The 17,636-nt window shown below is 50.2% G+C and overlaps 1 protein-coding gene across 1 annotated transcript in view; it reads right to left on the bottom strand.

Annotated features, from left to right (window-relative positions):
- The window catches only part of CAPZB (capping actin protein of muscle Z-line beta subunit), a 77,870-nt gene that overhangs the window by 25,639 nt on the left and 34,595 nt on the right, over positions 1–17,636 (bottom strand). Inside the window, exon 3 of the mRNA XM_023509749.1 lies at positions 13,496–13,609. Within this exon, the coding sequence (XP_023365517.1) occupies positions 13,496–13,609 (114 nt within the window). The remainder of the gene's footprint in view (positions 1–13,495; positions 13,610–17,636) is intronic.

The raw sequence follows: 17,636 nt of genomic DNA, 5'->3' as shown, positions 1-17,636 counted from the left end.
CCCGCCACCTTAGGGGTATGTGGCCAGCGCTTTAGCCATTTGAGCCATAGGCGCCAAGCCAAGATTAATGTTTTTAAAGGCAGATGGAACCACAGAAGATTCAGACAACTGAGTATAAAAAGATAGGGTCCCTTGGAGTTGGAATCCTAAGTTCTGCCATTCGAAAAATACTGTGTTGATTACAACGGCAGATAAGGGTTTCATAAACTCCAAAAGCTTGTCAAAATCCAGGGGGCACCTCTGAGCTGAACGAACCAGGAACAAAAAAGGCAAGACCTGGGATGGCCCGGCTGTTCATCTGCACAGCCAATGACAGTTAAACTTCTGGCTCAGTTTATTCTATGCCATTAGCTAATCCCTAAACGTGGATCGGCCAAAAGCCTAATGTGTCAGTAATTCTCTTCTTTTTAAGACTTTTTGGGTTGTTTCTTCCTGAAAAATCACTCTTGCAGTTGAATGCCACAGTCATGTACGTTAGATTCTATGTCCATAACTCTTCAACCACAGGACTTCTTGGGGGAAGAAGAAAAAAGAGAAAATATAATACTTCACACTCACAATGACCTACTTCACAAAAGCAAGAAGAAAAGAAAATGTATCAGCTCCAAAAGCTTTATGGAGTGCTTGAGGCTGAGGTGTGCACGGAGGCCTGGGATGGAAACTTGTTCCAGGAATCTGAGCTGTAGCTATGAATTACCCAAGTCCCAGGCTTGGCCAGCGCTGGGCTGCAAATGCACAGGGAAGATGAGGGCTGGAACCAACTTTGAGGTTGGCCTTTACTCCTTCCTTTCAAATTACCTCCTGAGAGCATAGTAGGATTTGTGGTTTGAATACAAAGGCTCCCAACAGGTAATGAGTCACATGCCACAACCTGCCACAAAAGGACCAAGGCCAGGACAGACCTGCTGGGAGCAGCCTTTCCAGTAGTGCCAAGAAACACTCTCTGTGGTTCTGTTCTTGGGTTCGCTCAGACGCAGACTCTTGGCCACTGCCGGGTGGGGCCCCCTTCACAGGACTGGGCTCAGGCCCAGGAGGCTCCAACAGACTTGGACTACTGGCCCCAAGGTAAACCCCACAGATGCTAGAATGGGGTCCCCTCTCCCCCGTAGTTGGCTTTATTAAGCAAAAGCAAAGAGCATTTATTTGGCACCAACATGGTACCAAAGAATGTTCTTTCATTTGCAATATCAAAGAGCTGAATCAGAGGCCAGCTCTGAGGAGCTCTCCCAGCTCTGACAACTCCAGGATTTGGTGGCTGCATCAGGGTCTATACAAGTAGACTGAGCCCTATAGGGCAGGGTCCTAACATCTTGAGTCTCCATCAAAGCTCTGGTTACACACCTCCAGAGAACTCACTAGTGTTCTAAGGCAAACATTTCCATTCTGAACAATTCAAATTGGACTTAATTTGGACAGTTCAAATTGGACAATTCAAACCTCTGCACTTAAGTGAAAAGTTCTAACTACTACTTTCTGGAATGACCCAAAACAGGAACTTAATACCCTTTCCTCTGGTCCTTTTAAACAGCTGAAATTGGCTTACACATCCCCCAAGATTTTTCTTTTCTGCCTTTGATCCTTATATTCATCTCCTTAAGTCCCCATACCTTGTTTGTCCTCTTCGTGAACACAGCCTAGTTACCAGTGTTGTTCTTCAGGATGTAAGAACAAAAAACAGCACCCCAAGTGTCAGCAGACGCACAGACGCTAGCACGGCTCTCTGTAGAGAGGCTTCCCCTATAGGGACTCCAGACCAAACTAGCTTTCCTAGCGATCACACCTCACCTGGCTCACTCGCACTGAGCTCGCAGTCATCTCTAACGGAGTATTTTTTTCTTCTGTCTTTCACATCCTAGGCCTGAGAACTTGAATATCGCTTTCTGCTCAAATTTGTTATATATAATTCTTACAGACATGGCTTCAGGGTTTCAATTGAGCTTCTGGGATTCTGAATGTGTTGTCGCCTGTACCCTATCCAAACCACCCTTCCCTGGAGGTCTCCACACACGTGAGACAACGCAGAGAGCATGCAGCCGAGCTCAGACCCTGTGGGCTGGCTCTCTGTGCTTAAGAATCCAAGGCTGTCTAGAGAGAGTACTGGCAGCCCCACTGAAGACTTCTGTGCAGAAACGGACGGTTCACCAGGAAGGGGGGGTGACGGTCTGGGCACTTCTTTCACACTGGGGAACAACACACAGCTGAGAGTGCCGCAGCCACAACTGGAGTCGATGAGACCTGCAAGGGTTTGTGAGAGTTTACAAGGGAGACGGCTGGGAAGACGGGCATGGGGTGGGGCCAGCTGAAATGCTAACTGATGAACTACAACTAAAAATTATAAAATGCTGGTGCCACTGAAACAAGTAGGATCTGTCTATTCTCTGGAGCTGAGCTAGGAACACATGGTTCTTCTCTTCCTATCCTATGTTCTCCCAGCACGTATATGGTCTGTTCTGCTCCTGACCAGACAGTAGCAACAAGACCTGTGATAAGTGAATGGTCGTGAGACACTTCACTGTAGCTGGTGCTTGGTCATGACAAAGATGAGGTCGCTGAGGTTTTAGTTCAAACAGAAAGGATTGATTTTATGGCAAAGAGAGAATAAAACCCACAGGCAGAGCTGTTGCACCAGTGGCTGCGGTTCTGGCCCAAAGACAATACCTTTTTGTTTCTTCCCAGCCTAAAAAGGAAGCAAAAATCCCCAACTATCCACAGTAGTTTGTTTTTCTGATCATCCTTAATATCCTTGTAACATAAAAAGGGCAGCTGGTACTCACAGGTGGGAACAATTCAATTCCACCCCAGGAAAAAAAAAGAAAACTCTCCAATTTGCTCGGAGAGAGGCCTCTAAAATCTGGCCCCCATCCTTGCCATGTAGATCAACATTTCCTTTTTTGTCCACTGGCTCCTAACTGGCTACCTTCGAGAAGGTGGGTGTATCCCCTAAGCAACAGCAGGGTGTGGGTGCTGCCCACAGGCGCAAGTGTGCAAAGTCCAGACAGGCTGGAAAACATGGGTTCTCTTCCTCACACCAGGTGGACCAGCCTTCACTCAAAGGAGCCTCTGGAAAGCAAGCTCATGGAGACACCAGGAAAACCAGGGAAAAAAACAGATCAGCAGCCCTGCTTAGTGGCTGTGGGTTTTCATCAGGCTCTTTCTCTCTGGGCTCAGGAGAGAAGACAGCCTAGCTGTCTGTGTTCTGAGCGGCGCAGGAAGTGTGGTCAGAAACATAAGGTGCTGCTTGCTGCCAGCATGCCCCTACCCACACTCCAGGGTCTGGAGTTGGTTCCACACAAAATGGAGAAAGATCAACACTTGGCTCTGGGAGGGCCACGTCCAGATCTGATGCTGAAACCCGACTGCCCTTGTTTGTGTGTAGAGACCAGCTGTTTTCACCACAGTGTAAGGAACGTGGCCCAGAGTCTGCCTGTGGACAGAGGACAGGTATTTGGCGGAAATTCCTTCCAGTACACACAGGTGCAACAATCCCCTGAGCAAACATACCAATCGGCTTAGGCATGTGCGACTTTAATGCCAGTTGCACTTAGAAGTGCACATCTGGACTGCGGCTGCCGTACTTTATAGCCTCTCTTTACGAGGCTTTTATTTTTTTACTTAAAGAGAAATAATGAAGGCTCTCTGGAAACAATGGTGCTGCTAGACTGGCCGCCAATCTGGCTCTGGGATCTGACCAAACTGTCCGCATTTGGCACCACTATGACTGTCTTTTGTACTCTGGACTAGTGGTGTAACTTACCGCCAGCCCATGTGGCCACCTGGTGAGAACACCAACATCCAGGATGTTCTAGGGCTTCAAAGAAATTACTCTCATTCAGAGCTGCCATTTTCATTTTATTTTTATTTATTTATTTATTGATTGATTGATTTTTGCAGTTTTTTTGGCCGGGGCTGGGTTTGAACCCACCACCTCCAGCATATGGGGCCAGCGCCTTACTCCTTTGAGCCATAGGAGCTGCCCTATTTTTTATATATATATATATATATTTTTTTTTTTTTTGAGACAGTCTCACTCTGTTGCACTGGCTAGAGTGTCGCAACATCATAGCTCACAGCAACCTCAAACCCTCGGGCTTAAGCAATTCTTTTGCCTCAGTCTCCCGAATAGCTGGGACTACTGTCAACAGGCACAACACTTGGCTAGTTTTTCTATTTTTAGTAGAGATGGGATCTTACTCTTGCTCAGGCTGGTCTCGAACTCCTAAGCTCAAAATATCCACCTGCCTCAGCTTCCCAGAGTGCTAGAATTGCAGGTGTGAGCCACCGTGCCTGGCTTAAAGCTGCCATTTAAAGAACCCATTCTGTGACTGGACTATGGCATACATTATCTTACAGTTACAGAAACTGTAACCCAGAGATATAAGGAATGTGCCCAAGTCACAGCACTGAGAAGTGGGGAGCTGGGAATGGACATCAGGTCTAGTTAATCCCAGAGCTAGTGTTCTGTCCCCCAGCCAGCCTGCTAACCACCTGAGACATCCCAGCTGTGGTGGGACCACTGCATGGAGCACATACGACCTTGCAATGAAGAAGTCAGGGCAGGAAAGGACTGACTTTTGGCCAGCAATCTGGGGCATCCCTTTAAGTACCCTGCACTGGGAGTCCTGGAAAAGGGAATCCTCCCCAGCTGTTGGTTAAGCCTCTGCAAGGTGGCCTGTCCTTGATGCTTACACGACATGGCTCTCCACAACGGGAACCTGGGCGGCAGCTTAGCCTGGGGAGCGCAGGGCCTCTGGCAGGATGAAGGACCCTAACCACAGGAGGGGGCTGGTCCCTGCTTTCAGAGAGGGTTTCACCCCAGCAACCCAAATGTGACTGTGTGCCACATGGTTACAGGAACCTAAGAATTTTGGAGGCATCAGCATTGCTGATGCTGACTCAGGGGGTCATGTGGATGAGTGAACTTGTTTTCTACACACTCCTGTTTTCCATTTAGCTTTCTTTAGCAGATGAAAATCAGAAAGTGCACACCAAGGCTGTGGCTTTAGGATGCCAGGCGAAGGAGACCTGCAGTGAGGGCTCCAGTCACTAGCCCTAGGGTGGGAGTGACATGCAAGCCTGTGCAGACCCCCTGTTTGGGGCTCTAGCACCGTGACAGATATCCCTACTCAGGACAGTGTCACGGAAAAGCAGCTGAAACTCAAGAGCAGGAAACTGCAAGAGTGGGAAGCAGGCTGGCTCTGCCTCCCTCAAGCTAGGGGGCTTCCCCAGACCTGTCTCCCTGCCCAGTGAAAACACAACTGAGATGAGCTTGGGTTTCCCCACTAACTGCTTCCAGCACTTTTGTATGAGCCCAAGGCTGTGGCAAGCCAGAAGCTCACAGCAGGCAGGGTGAGTCCTCAGAGGTTGAGATGCACATGTATGTCCCGTGTTCATGGCCAAAGACACAAATCTATGTTATGTTAAAACCTGAAGCTAATTTTACGCTGCCAAGAAGCTGGAAGCCAGACTCAGTGTCCCTGTCTTTACCCTGCTGCTCTTGGAGTGCCGCAGGTGGTGCCCATCACAGATCCTCGGGAGACCTTCCTCTGGAAAAAGACCTTACCCTCTAGGCAAGGAAAAAGAACACAGACCTTTCTGAAGGGGCCGGCAGTGAAGGTGGATGTGCCCAACCAACAGTCTCTCCAGCTCTAGAACTTTCCTCTGTGCCCCACTCACCCACCTCCCAGGCCTGGCCGTTTCCGGCAGTGGAAGGCTGGGGAGCCTTGAACTGCAGATCTCACTCAGCCAGACCAAGGGAACGAGGCCTCTGAAGCCAGCTGACCGATCAGAGTCTTTCCACTCCCACCCTCTCCCAATCTGGCCTCCAGAGGAATTTCTCAGGATGCAGGGCAGAGCTGTCATGGGCTCTTCCCCCTGTGTCCAGAGTGCCGCCCAGAAGAGTGCACCTCTCCTCACTACCCCGTCCTGCTCTGGCCTTCACTCCTGACCACAACCACCTGGAGCCACCTCAGGACTTGATCAAGCATGGTCCTCCCCCCCAGGTTATAAGGCTATCCTGGGCCCCCCAAGACCACCTGAGGACTGATGATTCACTGGGAGAACAAGCAGGACTCAGCACAGTTGTGCTCCAACAAGACCAAACACAGACAGAAGACACACAGTAGAGCCAGTCCACAGAAACCAGGCATGAGCTCTTGATGCCCCACTCAGCATCACACAGGACATGCTCAACTCCCCCTAGTGACAAGCCACGACAACACGTGTGAAGCCCATTAGTGACTCGGTGCCCAGAGTTTGATGGGAGAGCATCCTCTACCTGGCACACAATCAAAGTTCAGACTCCAGAGGTTAAGGAGGGAGTAGCGTAAGCCATGCTATTTGCACACATAGTTTGTGTACCGTGAGCCACTCTCATCAGGGAATGACCAGATAGGAGTTCTCCCCAAATCAAAGTTCCCATGAAGGGCAGCTCTTCTGCACAAGTACAAACCCCTGCAATACTGCAATCACCCACAGTTCCCTCTTAGCAGCCCTCCCCTGAGGCCCTTCCCTACTTCAGCACCTGCCTTCTACCCATTTACCACATTCACCACATTGTGCCCTCATGTGTGCCTGTGTGCACTTCTTCAGCCCTGTGAAAACAGGGCCTAAGGTGGGGGGGCTGCACCCCATGCGTTCACCACCGAGCCTAGCACCTGCCCCCACTCCCGATGGGGTCTTAGTAGACAAGGGGTGAATAATCTTAAGGGCCCTCCCCAACACTACAGATGGTGACCAGCATCTTCATTTGCCTCACTGTGGTCTGATGAGGCGCACCAGGCAGGAATCATTAACTCCATTTTCAAGACAGGTTTCCTTGAGGTCTTCCTGGGGGTGGTGGCAAAGATACATCCAGAACCCACCCTCACATGGTGGCGGCATCTCGAAGCTGCTTCCTCGCCAAGTCTGCTGTCCATAATCAGAAACACAGAGAATACATGAGCAGACAGCCACGCAGCACAACTGCTGCCACGAGCAGGATGACCCTGTCACCCCAGCAGCTTGAGGGTTGCTGAGCGAACATGAGGTGTCACTGTAGCCGGGGCCTTGTGCACAGAGCCTCAATGAGAGCTCCAACCCCACAGGACCACCAAGAAAACAGGCCTGGAGAAGTCGACTCACTGGCTCAGCCCGGATCTGTCAGTGAGCACTGCAGAACAGAGAAACCAGCACAAACCTCTCCTGAAGCCAGAGTCGAACCCTGTGCTGGCGGCCAGAGGCTTCTGCCTGGAGCCTGCACCCACACACTATTGCCATTTTCACATTATTTTCTCAGAGAATCTCCCCTTGCCATGGCCCATCCCCACAGTACGGAAATGCCAGAACTCTTTCAGCTCTGTGCTGACATCCCAAGGAAGGGGTGCGCCCAGGGGTCCAGGGCTGGGAACTTGCAGTTTCAAGGACATAAGAACTGTGGTGACAAATGTTTCTCACATATGAACAAGGTTGTCCTACCCTTCTGGGGCCAGTGGTTCTCAAACTTTGCTGGGCCAGACGGATGGAAATAGAAGGAAGGAGCAGGAATAGCCACAGCTCTCAAGTGGCCCTGAGAGGGGAGAGGCGTGGGGAGCTCAGGTAAGGCCCATCTCCCAACCACCAGCTGCTCTTGCAGAGGCCTGCGGGCCCCGGACGGCCACAGGGACGCCAGCCTCATTTCACTCTGTAAACTTGTTCCAGACAAGGAGGGTTGATTAGAAAAGCTAATTAAAGCTTTTGAAGATTATCTCAGACCCGAAGCACAAAACGCCTCCCCACCCTGCTCCTCCACCCCTCAGACTCTGGCCTTCATTAAGCTTTGATTTCAATCAATTGCACACCCACTAAAATTAACTTATAAGGCCAATAAATTGCAACCGCATGTTTGAAGGTATTATCTGCTCCAAGCCAAGAGCCAGGGATTGCAGAGCATGGGGCAAGATGTCTGGCACAGATGGGAGTAATCATCTTTGGAAGAAAGCGGTGCCAGCCCTTCGGTCAGAACATCTGGTCTTGGGCAGAACCTGGGCTAACAGAGGCCAGGGCGAGACCCAATGTGACAGCTCAAGCAGGGAAGGTTTCCCGTCTTCTCTGGGAAGCTGGAAAATCAAAGCACTGATCTTGGGGTTCGAGGCAGCCAGTGGTGGCTCACACTCCACATCGGCTGTGCCTGGCAGCTGGGAGTGCTTGCCCCACAGCAAAGTCTCCATTCCAGTCTCTCCCAGGGAAGACAGATCACTTAGACAAAGCAAGGAGGTTGTGTCAAGTTGCACTTGGCTTGGCCTAAAAAGAGTCCACTCTACTAGGAAAAAACGCGTAGTGATCCCGTGAGCCAGTGCCCAGGCCCGTCCCTCTGCTGCCTTTCCCTGCATCCTGATGCTCAGTTCCAGTGATGCTCCCCGCACTGAGCTGGGCCTGCCAAGCAGAAGTAGAAACACATGTGGGTCTTGGCAGAGAGAAATGAAGAGTAGCCTAGAGGTGGGTCCAGGTAGGGAGGAAAGTGATGAAATCAAAGAGGACTTGAGAGCAGACAGGACACTTAGGCATCCCCAGCAGTCTGGCAAAATGTGCCTGTCATCTGAGCATCTTCAGAAAACTGAATTCTAACAACAGGGTTGTTGGGAGGTGCTACCAACAGCTGCCTGACAGTCACCTACACAGGACAAAGTACTACTATGATCCCTTTCTGCCCCTGAGGATGGCAAAGAAGGAAACAAATGTGGGGAGACCAGAGGGTGAGAACACATCAGGGACCCAGGAGGAAGAGAGCAGCCTAGGGCAGCCCCTGTGGCTCAAGGAGTAGGGTGCCGGCCACATATACCGGAGGTAGCGGGTTCAAACCCAGCCCCGGCCAAAAAAAAAAAAAAAGAGAGAGAGAGAGAGAGCAGCCTAAGAGGAAGACAGGGGCCTAGGAGGAAGAGGGGCACCCAGGAGGGAGAAACCCAGAGGAGAGAGGGGCCTAGGAGAGTGACCTGGGGCCAGTGAATTTCAAAGGGGGCAGGTAGGAGTCATACCCCCAAGGAGCTACAAGCCAGAAGGGCCTGCTGGGTCACCCTGTCCCCTGCCCTGTCACAGACTACGCTGACTCTATGTGCTGATGATTAATTCCAATTCCCTACAAAGTCAAAGCCTTTAGAGACACAGGCATCAACAAAGCCAGAGTCGGAGACGGCTAAGTCTTTCCCTCAGGATCCAGGGAAGATTCTATCTCTGGTAGGGGGAGCCTCTGGGGAAATGGTGATAGCTCCCTCTCAGGGAAGGCTGGTGTGGGCTGCAGGCCATCTGGGTCGTGTCCCGGCTCTGGGTCTCTGCTGATGTCTCCTTCTACTTGTCTTTTTAGGGAGAAACTCAGTAAGTATGGACGAGGATATCAGGCTTACAACAGCAAAGGGTGGGGAGCACAAGGCAGGCCCAATGTTAAGGTATGAGCCGAAGAGGGTACAGCAGGACAGTGGCCGGGAAGGACACACAAGGCCTCTTCTGGGCAAATCTGTGTGAGCAAAGTCCAGCGTGGCCTTCCCAGTACAAAGCAGGAGTTCTCTGCAGCACACAGTCCCCACGAGAGGATTCTGAGCTCCAGATGGCTGGGGTCTGGCAGTTTTCAGTCATTTGGGGGAGTGGGGGTGCTCAACAGACCAGAGCAGAAGCCAAAGTCGGTCCTAACTCTATAAATCAGGACACGAGGATCAGAAACATCTGGTTAATCGGGAACCAAAGACCGGGTCAACACAGGAGCTGGGTCTGTTCCTTAAAAGTTGCTGTTCCAGCAACTTTGGGGCTCAGGCCAAGCTCCAGTCTGAAGTGGGTGCCCTGGGAGCCGGAGCCTGCCCATGCAGCCCTCTGTGCAAAGCGGTGTGCCTGGCTTGCTCTCGAGGGGGGCGTCTTCAACCACTCCCTTCTTCTCTGGAGGAGTTGGGCTGCCCCAAGGCTCTGGGCATCTCTCATCAGGCTGGGAGTACAGGCCATTCTCCCAGGCCCTCATTCAGCAGTGCAGTGACCAAACCCAGCAGACAGGAGGCAGTGTCAGTGGATACCTCCTCTCAGAGTGACCTCTGCCAGTGGACACCTCCTCTCAGAGTGACCTTCCATGTGCCAGCATGAACAGAAGAGGGGGGAAGAGTCCATGGAAGAGGGGTGGGGAGGGAGGAAAATACGTTTCTATAAGAACGGGTCTGCACAGGGAAGCAGGGATGAAGGACAGGTATGGCTTACTGCCCCTCTACCCAGTGGAACACCCTAGTCCCTAGGAAACCCAGTGTGACTACCTACTAGTGTCCTTCAAAGACAAGGCCTCCTCGCCGACTCCTCTCTGCTCTAAAATTGTGGGGGAAAGAGCTCCCACTCTAGACCCCTCTGTAATCACCAATATTGTTACCAACAACCTCGCAGGACAATGAGAATGGGAAGTTCTGGAGGTGAAAAACGTACCAAGGTGTTTTTAAAAAACAAAATAAAAAAGGATATATATATTTTTTCATTATTTTACACCAGAAATGGGCTGGCTCACCATGTGTGGTCCAGCTGGGAAATGGTCCTCACAGGTGGCCTCAGGAGAACATCCTCAGCGTACTGGGAACAGACGCTGGTTTGAAATTCTGATGACTCGGGTATCCCAAATCACAGTCTGAATGCCATCAGTGGCCTGTGGTCCCTGACACTTGGGAGAGCCTAGCCCCACTGTACCATCACACACGAGGGAATGAAAGGCCTCCTGCCTCCCCGAGGCACCACTGAGGCCTTGCACTCTCCCCCACTTAGAGATGGCACCCTGAGGTGCTAGGGACAGACAGCATTTCCAACTGAAGGCAGGAAACTGTCCTGTCACCCTTTTTCCACTCCTCCGAGTAGTTCACCTTTAGAAAAGAGTGTAGACAAAGACAAAGGCACACAGAAATGAAAAGCTCCCTTACAAACGGACATGTCTACAGAAAGCAGTGTAAGGAGTCAGTCCCAGGGTATGGGTCCCAGCTCTGGCTGTTTTCTAGTTGCAATCACTATCTGAGCACTTCTCTGAGCTTCCATTTTGTCATCTATTAAATGAGATAACCCCCACATACACCACAGTTATTTCAAGGATTAAGGATTAAATGACTATTTTGAAGTCCTTTTTTTTTTTTTGGAGACAAAGTCTCATTTTGTCACCCAGGGTAGAATGCTGTGGTATCACAGCTCACAGTAACCTCAAACTCTTGGGCTTAAGCGATTCTCTGGCCTCAGTCTCCCGAGCAGCTAGGACTACAGGCACCTGCCACAATGCTCGACTTTTTTTTTTTCTTTTTAAGAATCGGGGTCTTGCTCTTCCTCAGGCTGTTCTGGAACTCATGAGCTCAGGCAATCCACTCGCCTCGGCCTCCCAGAGTGCTGGGATTACAGTGTGAGCCTTTAATGGGCTATTTTAAAGTCTTTAATGATGATGGGGAAATGCTCAGGACAACAGGCCACTCAGGCACCACAGAAGTCACTGTCACAGGTCATTACATACAGGAACAATGAGAGGGCGGGGAAGAGGAGCAGAAGTTAGAGACGGCGCTGGGCTCTTCTCCCAGTCTGGCCCTAATGGTAGCATGAAACAATGTGTCTGAATTACTTTATCAAGAAAAATTACCCAAACGTTTAAGTCTAAAAAAATCAGAACCACCTTCCATCTAAACATGGAGCCCAGTAAAAAACACTGAGTGCAGCCTCCTAACACAATAGAAGGCGGAGGCCGGCGTGACAGGCCCATTCCCCTGTGGGGCTAAATCTAGGGAACACTTTCTTTCCTTTTTTTTTTTGAGACAGAGTCTCACTCTGTCACCCAGACTAGAGTGCTGTAGCATCAGCTTAGTTCACAGGAACCTCAAGTGATCCCACCTGCCCCAGCCTCCCGAGTACCTGGGACTATAGGTGCCTACCACACCTATCTAATTTTTCTATTTTTACAAGAGTCAGGGTCTCACTCTTGCTCAGGATGGTCTTGAACTCTTCAGCATAAGCAATATTCCTACCTCAGCCTCTCAGAGTGCTGGGATTATAAATGTGAGCCACCGTGCTGAGCCCCAGTGAACACTTTCCAAGGAGGAACTTTCCACTTCCACCTTCACACTCAGCAGAACGGGCAGGCTGTCTTCCTATAGTATTCTGAGATGCTTCATGAGGAGCATATAAAGATACACAAGGGGCCAAATAGGTCCAAACTGCTTTTAAACCTAATTTCCATTTGAGAAAGACTGAGTGTGCGCACCTGCTGGTTGACTGAGCTGTGTGCACGTGCAGGACACGGGAGACGCTGGCATGACCAGCTCCTCTGCCTGGCTGCCACCCCCCCCTTGTCAGACCTCATCCCAGCGTCACCACCATGAAACGAATGAGTCTGCTCCCTGTCATATCCCCCCAGCACCGACGTGCTCAAAGTCTGCTGCCCTTTTTCCCACAGTGGAAGTGTGGCAAGGGCAGGGGTCCCGTATGGGGCACGTGCCCAGGACTCCGGGAACACCTAGAATGTGGAAGGCTCGCAAGTGTCACAAGCGAATGGGTAAGTGCTAGACTCTGCTAAGGATGGCTCTATGTCCCAGGCCCACTGCTTACTGGCTATGTGAACTTGGGTGAGTTATTTCACCTTTCTAATCTGTCAAGCTACCTGTAAAAGCATGAGAACTGAGCTTATGGTACAGGAAACTGAGGAACTTTTGCAGACAGACAAAATTTGACTTTAATCCTTGGCTCCGTTCTTTGCCTTGGACAAGTACCTTCATCCTTCTGATCCTTAATTTTTCTTTTCTTTCTGAGACAAGAGTCTTACTATGTCACCCTCAGTAGAGTACCATGGTGTCACAGCTCAGCAACCTCCAACTCCTAGGCTCAAGCGATTCTCTTGCCTCAGCCTCCCAAGTAGCTAGGACTACAGGTGCCTGCCACAACACTTGGCTTTTTTTTTTTTTTTTTTTTTTGGTTGCAGTTTTTGGCTGGGGCTGGGTTTGAACCTGCCACCTCTGGCATATGGGACCGGTGCCTTACTCCTTTGAGCCACAGGCACCACCCATGCCTGGCTATTTTTTGTTGCAGTTGTCATTGTTTCGCTGGCCCAGCCTGGGTTCGAACCCACTAGCCTCAGTCCATGTGGCTGACACCGTAACCACTGTCCTACGCACGCCAAGCCTGATCCTTAATTTTTCTATTTGAAAAATGGGGAATAAAATACCTACTGTATATGTGGAGATCTGAGACAACGTGTAGCAAGTATCTGGCGCTGTGTCTTACACGCAGTAGGTGCTGTGCCAGAGGTACTGCTGCCACGGAGAATTATGGTGTGGAGTAAAACACAATTAACTATGCACGCAGCAGTGATCTGAGACTGAGTCATCTCATAACCCATGCAGTAATCAAATGGTGCCCTGCTTCCTGCTGTGCGTGGCTCCTAAGTTTAGTCAGGTGAGCCAGGTAGTAGATTCCAGGGAGACTGCTTGGCCTGGTCACACTGCCATTGAGGATGTGGCTATCAACGTCACAAGCACTGAAGTGCACAGGGAGAAAAGCAACTCACAGGTCTCGGTACTGGTCAAAGGCATTGTTGGCTTCTACCTCCAGCTTTCTCAGCCGAGCAGATGGCATGGCCCCATCTTCCAAAGGAGGGTCATACTTATTACTCCATGGTGACCTGGAGGGAAGGAAGGAGAAGGATATCACTTGAGTTGTGGCCTATGACCGGTAAGCCCAGCCTGAGCCCAGCTGTCTGACACCTCAGAGGCAAAGCCACTACCTACAGCAAAGATTTCTCCAGGCCCTGGCAACAAACAGGGCTTTCTGGAGGTCTGCAGAGCAAGGGCTCAGGTAGACGAGGCATGAAGCTGGGCTCCACCTCTCACCAGCTATATATTTTTTGCAAGCATCTCAACTCTCCAAGCCTCACCTTCCTCATGGGTAAAACGAGGCTACTATTTGCCAACCACAGGGCTGTTGTGAGGCACAAAGGACATGAAGCGCCCAGGCAGAGCCGGACAGACCGTCAGTGTTCCACATTAGCTCTGTCCTAGCCCATTTTCTAAGCTTCCTTGTGTTCACCACCTTAGTGGTCAACAGATACCTGCCTCTCCTTCCTGACCTGACAGAGGTTCTAGATAAACTTTTATTCCAAAGACCTTCCCACACAGTGAGTATTAAGAGAGCTGTCAGTTTTAGAAGCGGGCAAGAAACACAGCTCCACAGGGAAATGCTGATTACATTAGCAAACCTGATGATGTCCCTGGAAACAGAGGTCAGCCTTCCCAACATCCAGGGGCTGTGCACACACACAAAGGCTGCAAAGTAATGAGAACCAGCCTCTTTGCAGCCCAAAGACTTGTTGCATTTCTTAAAATATATTTTGCCACATCAGGAAAGCATTTAATCACACAAAAAAGTGGGCAGGGGGTTGCACAGAAAGATCTACTCATTAACTCCTGCAGGTGGGGTCGGAGGCTGGGTGTTCAGAGAAGCAGAGAATTTAAAAGCTGAGAGAGGAACGAAAAGAAAGAGACAACAATAAAGAATTCAGGAAAAAGTCCTTTGTACCTTGCGTCTAAACACCTCAGTTCTTCCACTATCAACAGCCCACCCTGCCTTCCCTGTTTCCCCTGCTGGCAACAGACCCGCAAGCCGCTGTGATGCGGGACTCACTGATGGTGAGGAAAAGGCGGCAGGATGGTTGTCTCCGGAACCCTGGTTCTAAGGAATGTGTGCACAGACAAGTTCTGCCAGGCACCTATGTCAGTAAATCATGTCGAGATGAAACAAAGAATAAGCTGGGTGACCTTTTCCATGCGCTACCCTAGGGGAAAATTCACTGTGTCTTGGTGTCTCCAAAAAAAAAAAAAAATTACGTTGTTAAAATAATAAAGTGTTGTACACTCCCCCCAGTAGAAGTAACTCGCCCCCCCCCAACACATGTCCACTGCCTGTGATATTCTCACCCTTCCCTTACCCTAGACCACAAGCGGCCCGTGAGAGCAGAGAGCCTGTGGCTGCCTGCTCTGACACCCCAGTCCCCAGCATCGAGTGGGTGCTCAGGGAATGCGGTGGATGGGCTCAAGCCTCACAGCAGAGGGCAGGGAAGAAAGGACCCACAGGAATTCCACCGTGTCCTCCAAACCAAGAGATAGGCAGCTTTTTGAGGACATCCGAACATCCTCCCCCCCCCAAAATTTTTTTCTTCAGATCTTGGAGATAAAAGATCCAGGTGCCCTCACCACTTTGTAAATTTCTAAACAGGCTCCTCCACTCACCAGGGAGAGTGGGCAACAGTCTGGGACTGTGAACTTCAACTCCCTCCTTCCCTGTGTGTCCCCTTTGAGACTCCTCAGCACACCCCTAAGCAGGACAGTTTCCACAAAGGACCGCTGCCTTCCTGTGGGCCTGGAAGACCCAACCCAAATGGCTTTCATTTAGGCAACCTGATTAGACACAAGAGCCCATCTCTTGTGCAGACTGAGGGCCTGCAATTTTCAAGAAGCCTGTAACTCACATTTCCCCTGGCTCACAGACGACAGCATTTCAGGCTGTTAGTCCTGGAGCCGGGGTAATTGTAGCTGGGGGAAAAATCATAACATTACCCAGAATATTCTTAGTGGAAGGGGCACTCAGAACACATTTAAGAGCTTAAATGGAGGCCATTTGAAAAAAGACAGATGGACAGGAACGCTTAGATTTCAAAAGTCAGGCCTTTCATTTCCCTCCGAGAAGGCTTTTTGTTTCAGCTAACAGGTTTCAAACAGTGCTGCTGGCAGCAGTCACACCATAAGGATCTTATTTAAGCAAACGATCAAACACAGTTAGGATGGAAATGTGCGGAGAGGATCAGAAGACCTTGAAGTTTCCTATTGAGAAGGGAGAAGGAAAGACAAGCGCTCTGGCTTGCCATCCTAGGCTCCTCTCCACAGCACTGAGAAGCTCCAGAGCCCTCAGTGGTGCAGGCGGGGCCAGCAGCCCCACCTGGAGGACCTACAGGTACCAAGTCCCCAGGAGAGCCTGGCCTGACCAGGACATCCTTCCACAGGCTCCTGGAGAACTGCTGTCTTACGCAGCAAGTGGGAGTCCTCAGGTGGCAAGAAGAAATATATCATGACACTGATGAAGCAAGGCTTGGCTCAGGGACCACATGTTCCAGTAAGTGTTCTCTGAACCCCAGGCCTGGAGAGACACTTCATGGCAAGATGTTCTCCACCACTTACACACTGGACATCTCTCTCCAAGGGCTGGTCCACCCACCTCCTAGGAGGCTCCCAATGAGGACTGCACCTAGACACCACGCCTATGACCAGAGAGTTCCAGGAGCAGAACAGGCCCTTCAGGGAAGAACTTGACCAACCTCAGAGCAGTCACATGTCACTATTCCAGGGCACCTGAGGTCACGTCTGCAACCCAGACCTCTCTCCTGACAACCCAGATGACACATCCACAGTCTCCTTGACATCTCCACTTACATCTAACGGGCACCTTGAACTTAAAGTGTCCCCAAGCCAGCTCCTCCCAGGATCTTCCTCAGCTTAATCAAAGCCCCAAGATCACGATCTACATTCTTCCTCCTCCTCTTTCACCCCATCCACCTGCAAATACTACCTGCTCCACCTTTGAAATTTACCTCAAACATGACCTTTTGACTCCAGTCTCTGGCCTAGATTAGGCCAAAATATATTCTCTATCTAATTTCCATTTGAAGCTAGGACAAGACCATTATTATAAAACAGTTGTCTAACCTATTAGGAAGTCAGCATTAAACTTTTTAATGTATGACAAGTTCTGTGCTATTCAGCATTTCACATGTGTCATTTCTTTTAATCCCCCCAATAACCCTGAGCTAAAATGCCATTACCCTCAATCTGGCCTTCAAGACCCTGCCAGGTCTGCCCCTGTAACACCTCGGCCCTCATCTCTGCCCTGCCCCCTCCTTCTCTGGTCATCAGCCATCTTGAGCCTAAGGAACTCATCACGCAGGGCCTTGGCACCCAGCAAGCTCTTCTCCCAGACCTGTACACGACTGAACTTCTTCATCCTTCAGTCACCATGTACAGGAGAGCCTTCCCTGTCCACCTGTCCCTTCTCTACCGCCCCTGGTCCTCTATTTTCTTCAGTAACACTTTCACAATCCGCTTCATTTATGCACTTCCTTACTGTCTGGCTTCCTCATTAGGTTACAGGCTCCACAGAAGACAGACTTAGATAACACCTGGTATATAGCACCTGCTTAAAGAAGGTGCTACCGAGCATTCTGCTGCATGAATGAATACTATTATTTCCATTTTATAAATGTGATAAATAATTCATCAAAGTCCCATTAACATAAGGAGCCGTGCTGATCTGAAGCCCACACGGGCTGACCCCAGATAATCCTTCCTGCCCTGATTTCTCAGATGCCCCACTCCCCCTCCAAAGAGAGCAACAGGCTGAAGCTTCCGGACCCAGCCTAGGTTCTTTACCTACCTATAAATAAACCTACAGCAGACTGCATTCCTCTATCTCTATGACCTTCTCCAAGGTAATGCTAGAGCAATCCATCATGGAAATACCAGTCTGGTTCAGGAACTCCCACTCTTTTTTAATTGCAGTAACTTCCACATAGCTTTAAAAACTTTAAACACCCAGATATTATCTCCCTCCTTTACGAAGGCCTCCTGGAATCAACCATGGCCTCTTCTGTGCTAACCCCATGT

Source organism: Otolemur garnettii, unplaced genomic scaffold (assembly GCF_000181295.1).
Source record: "Otolemur garnettii isolate 467f Iridium unplaced genomic scaffold, OtoGar3 scaffold00009, whole genome shotgun sequence".
NCBI lineage: Eukaryota > Metazoa > Chordata > Mammalia > Primates > Galagidae > Otolemur > Otolemur garnettii.
The sequence above is the reverse complement of the archived record's forward strand: the minus strand, read 5'-3'. Positions and strand labels throughout refer to the sequence as shown.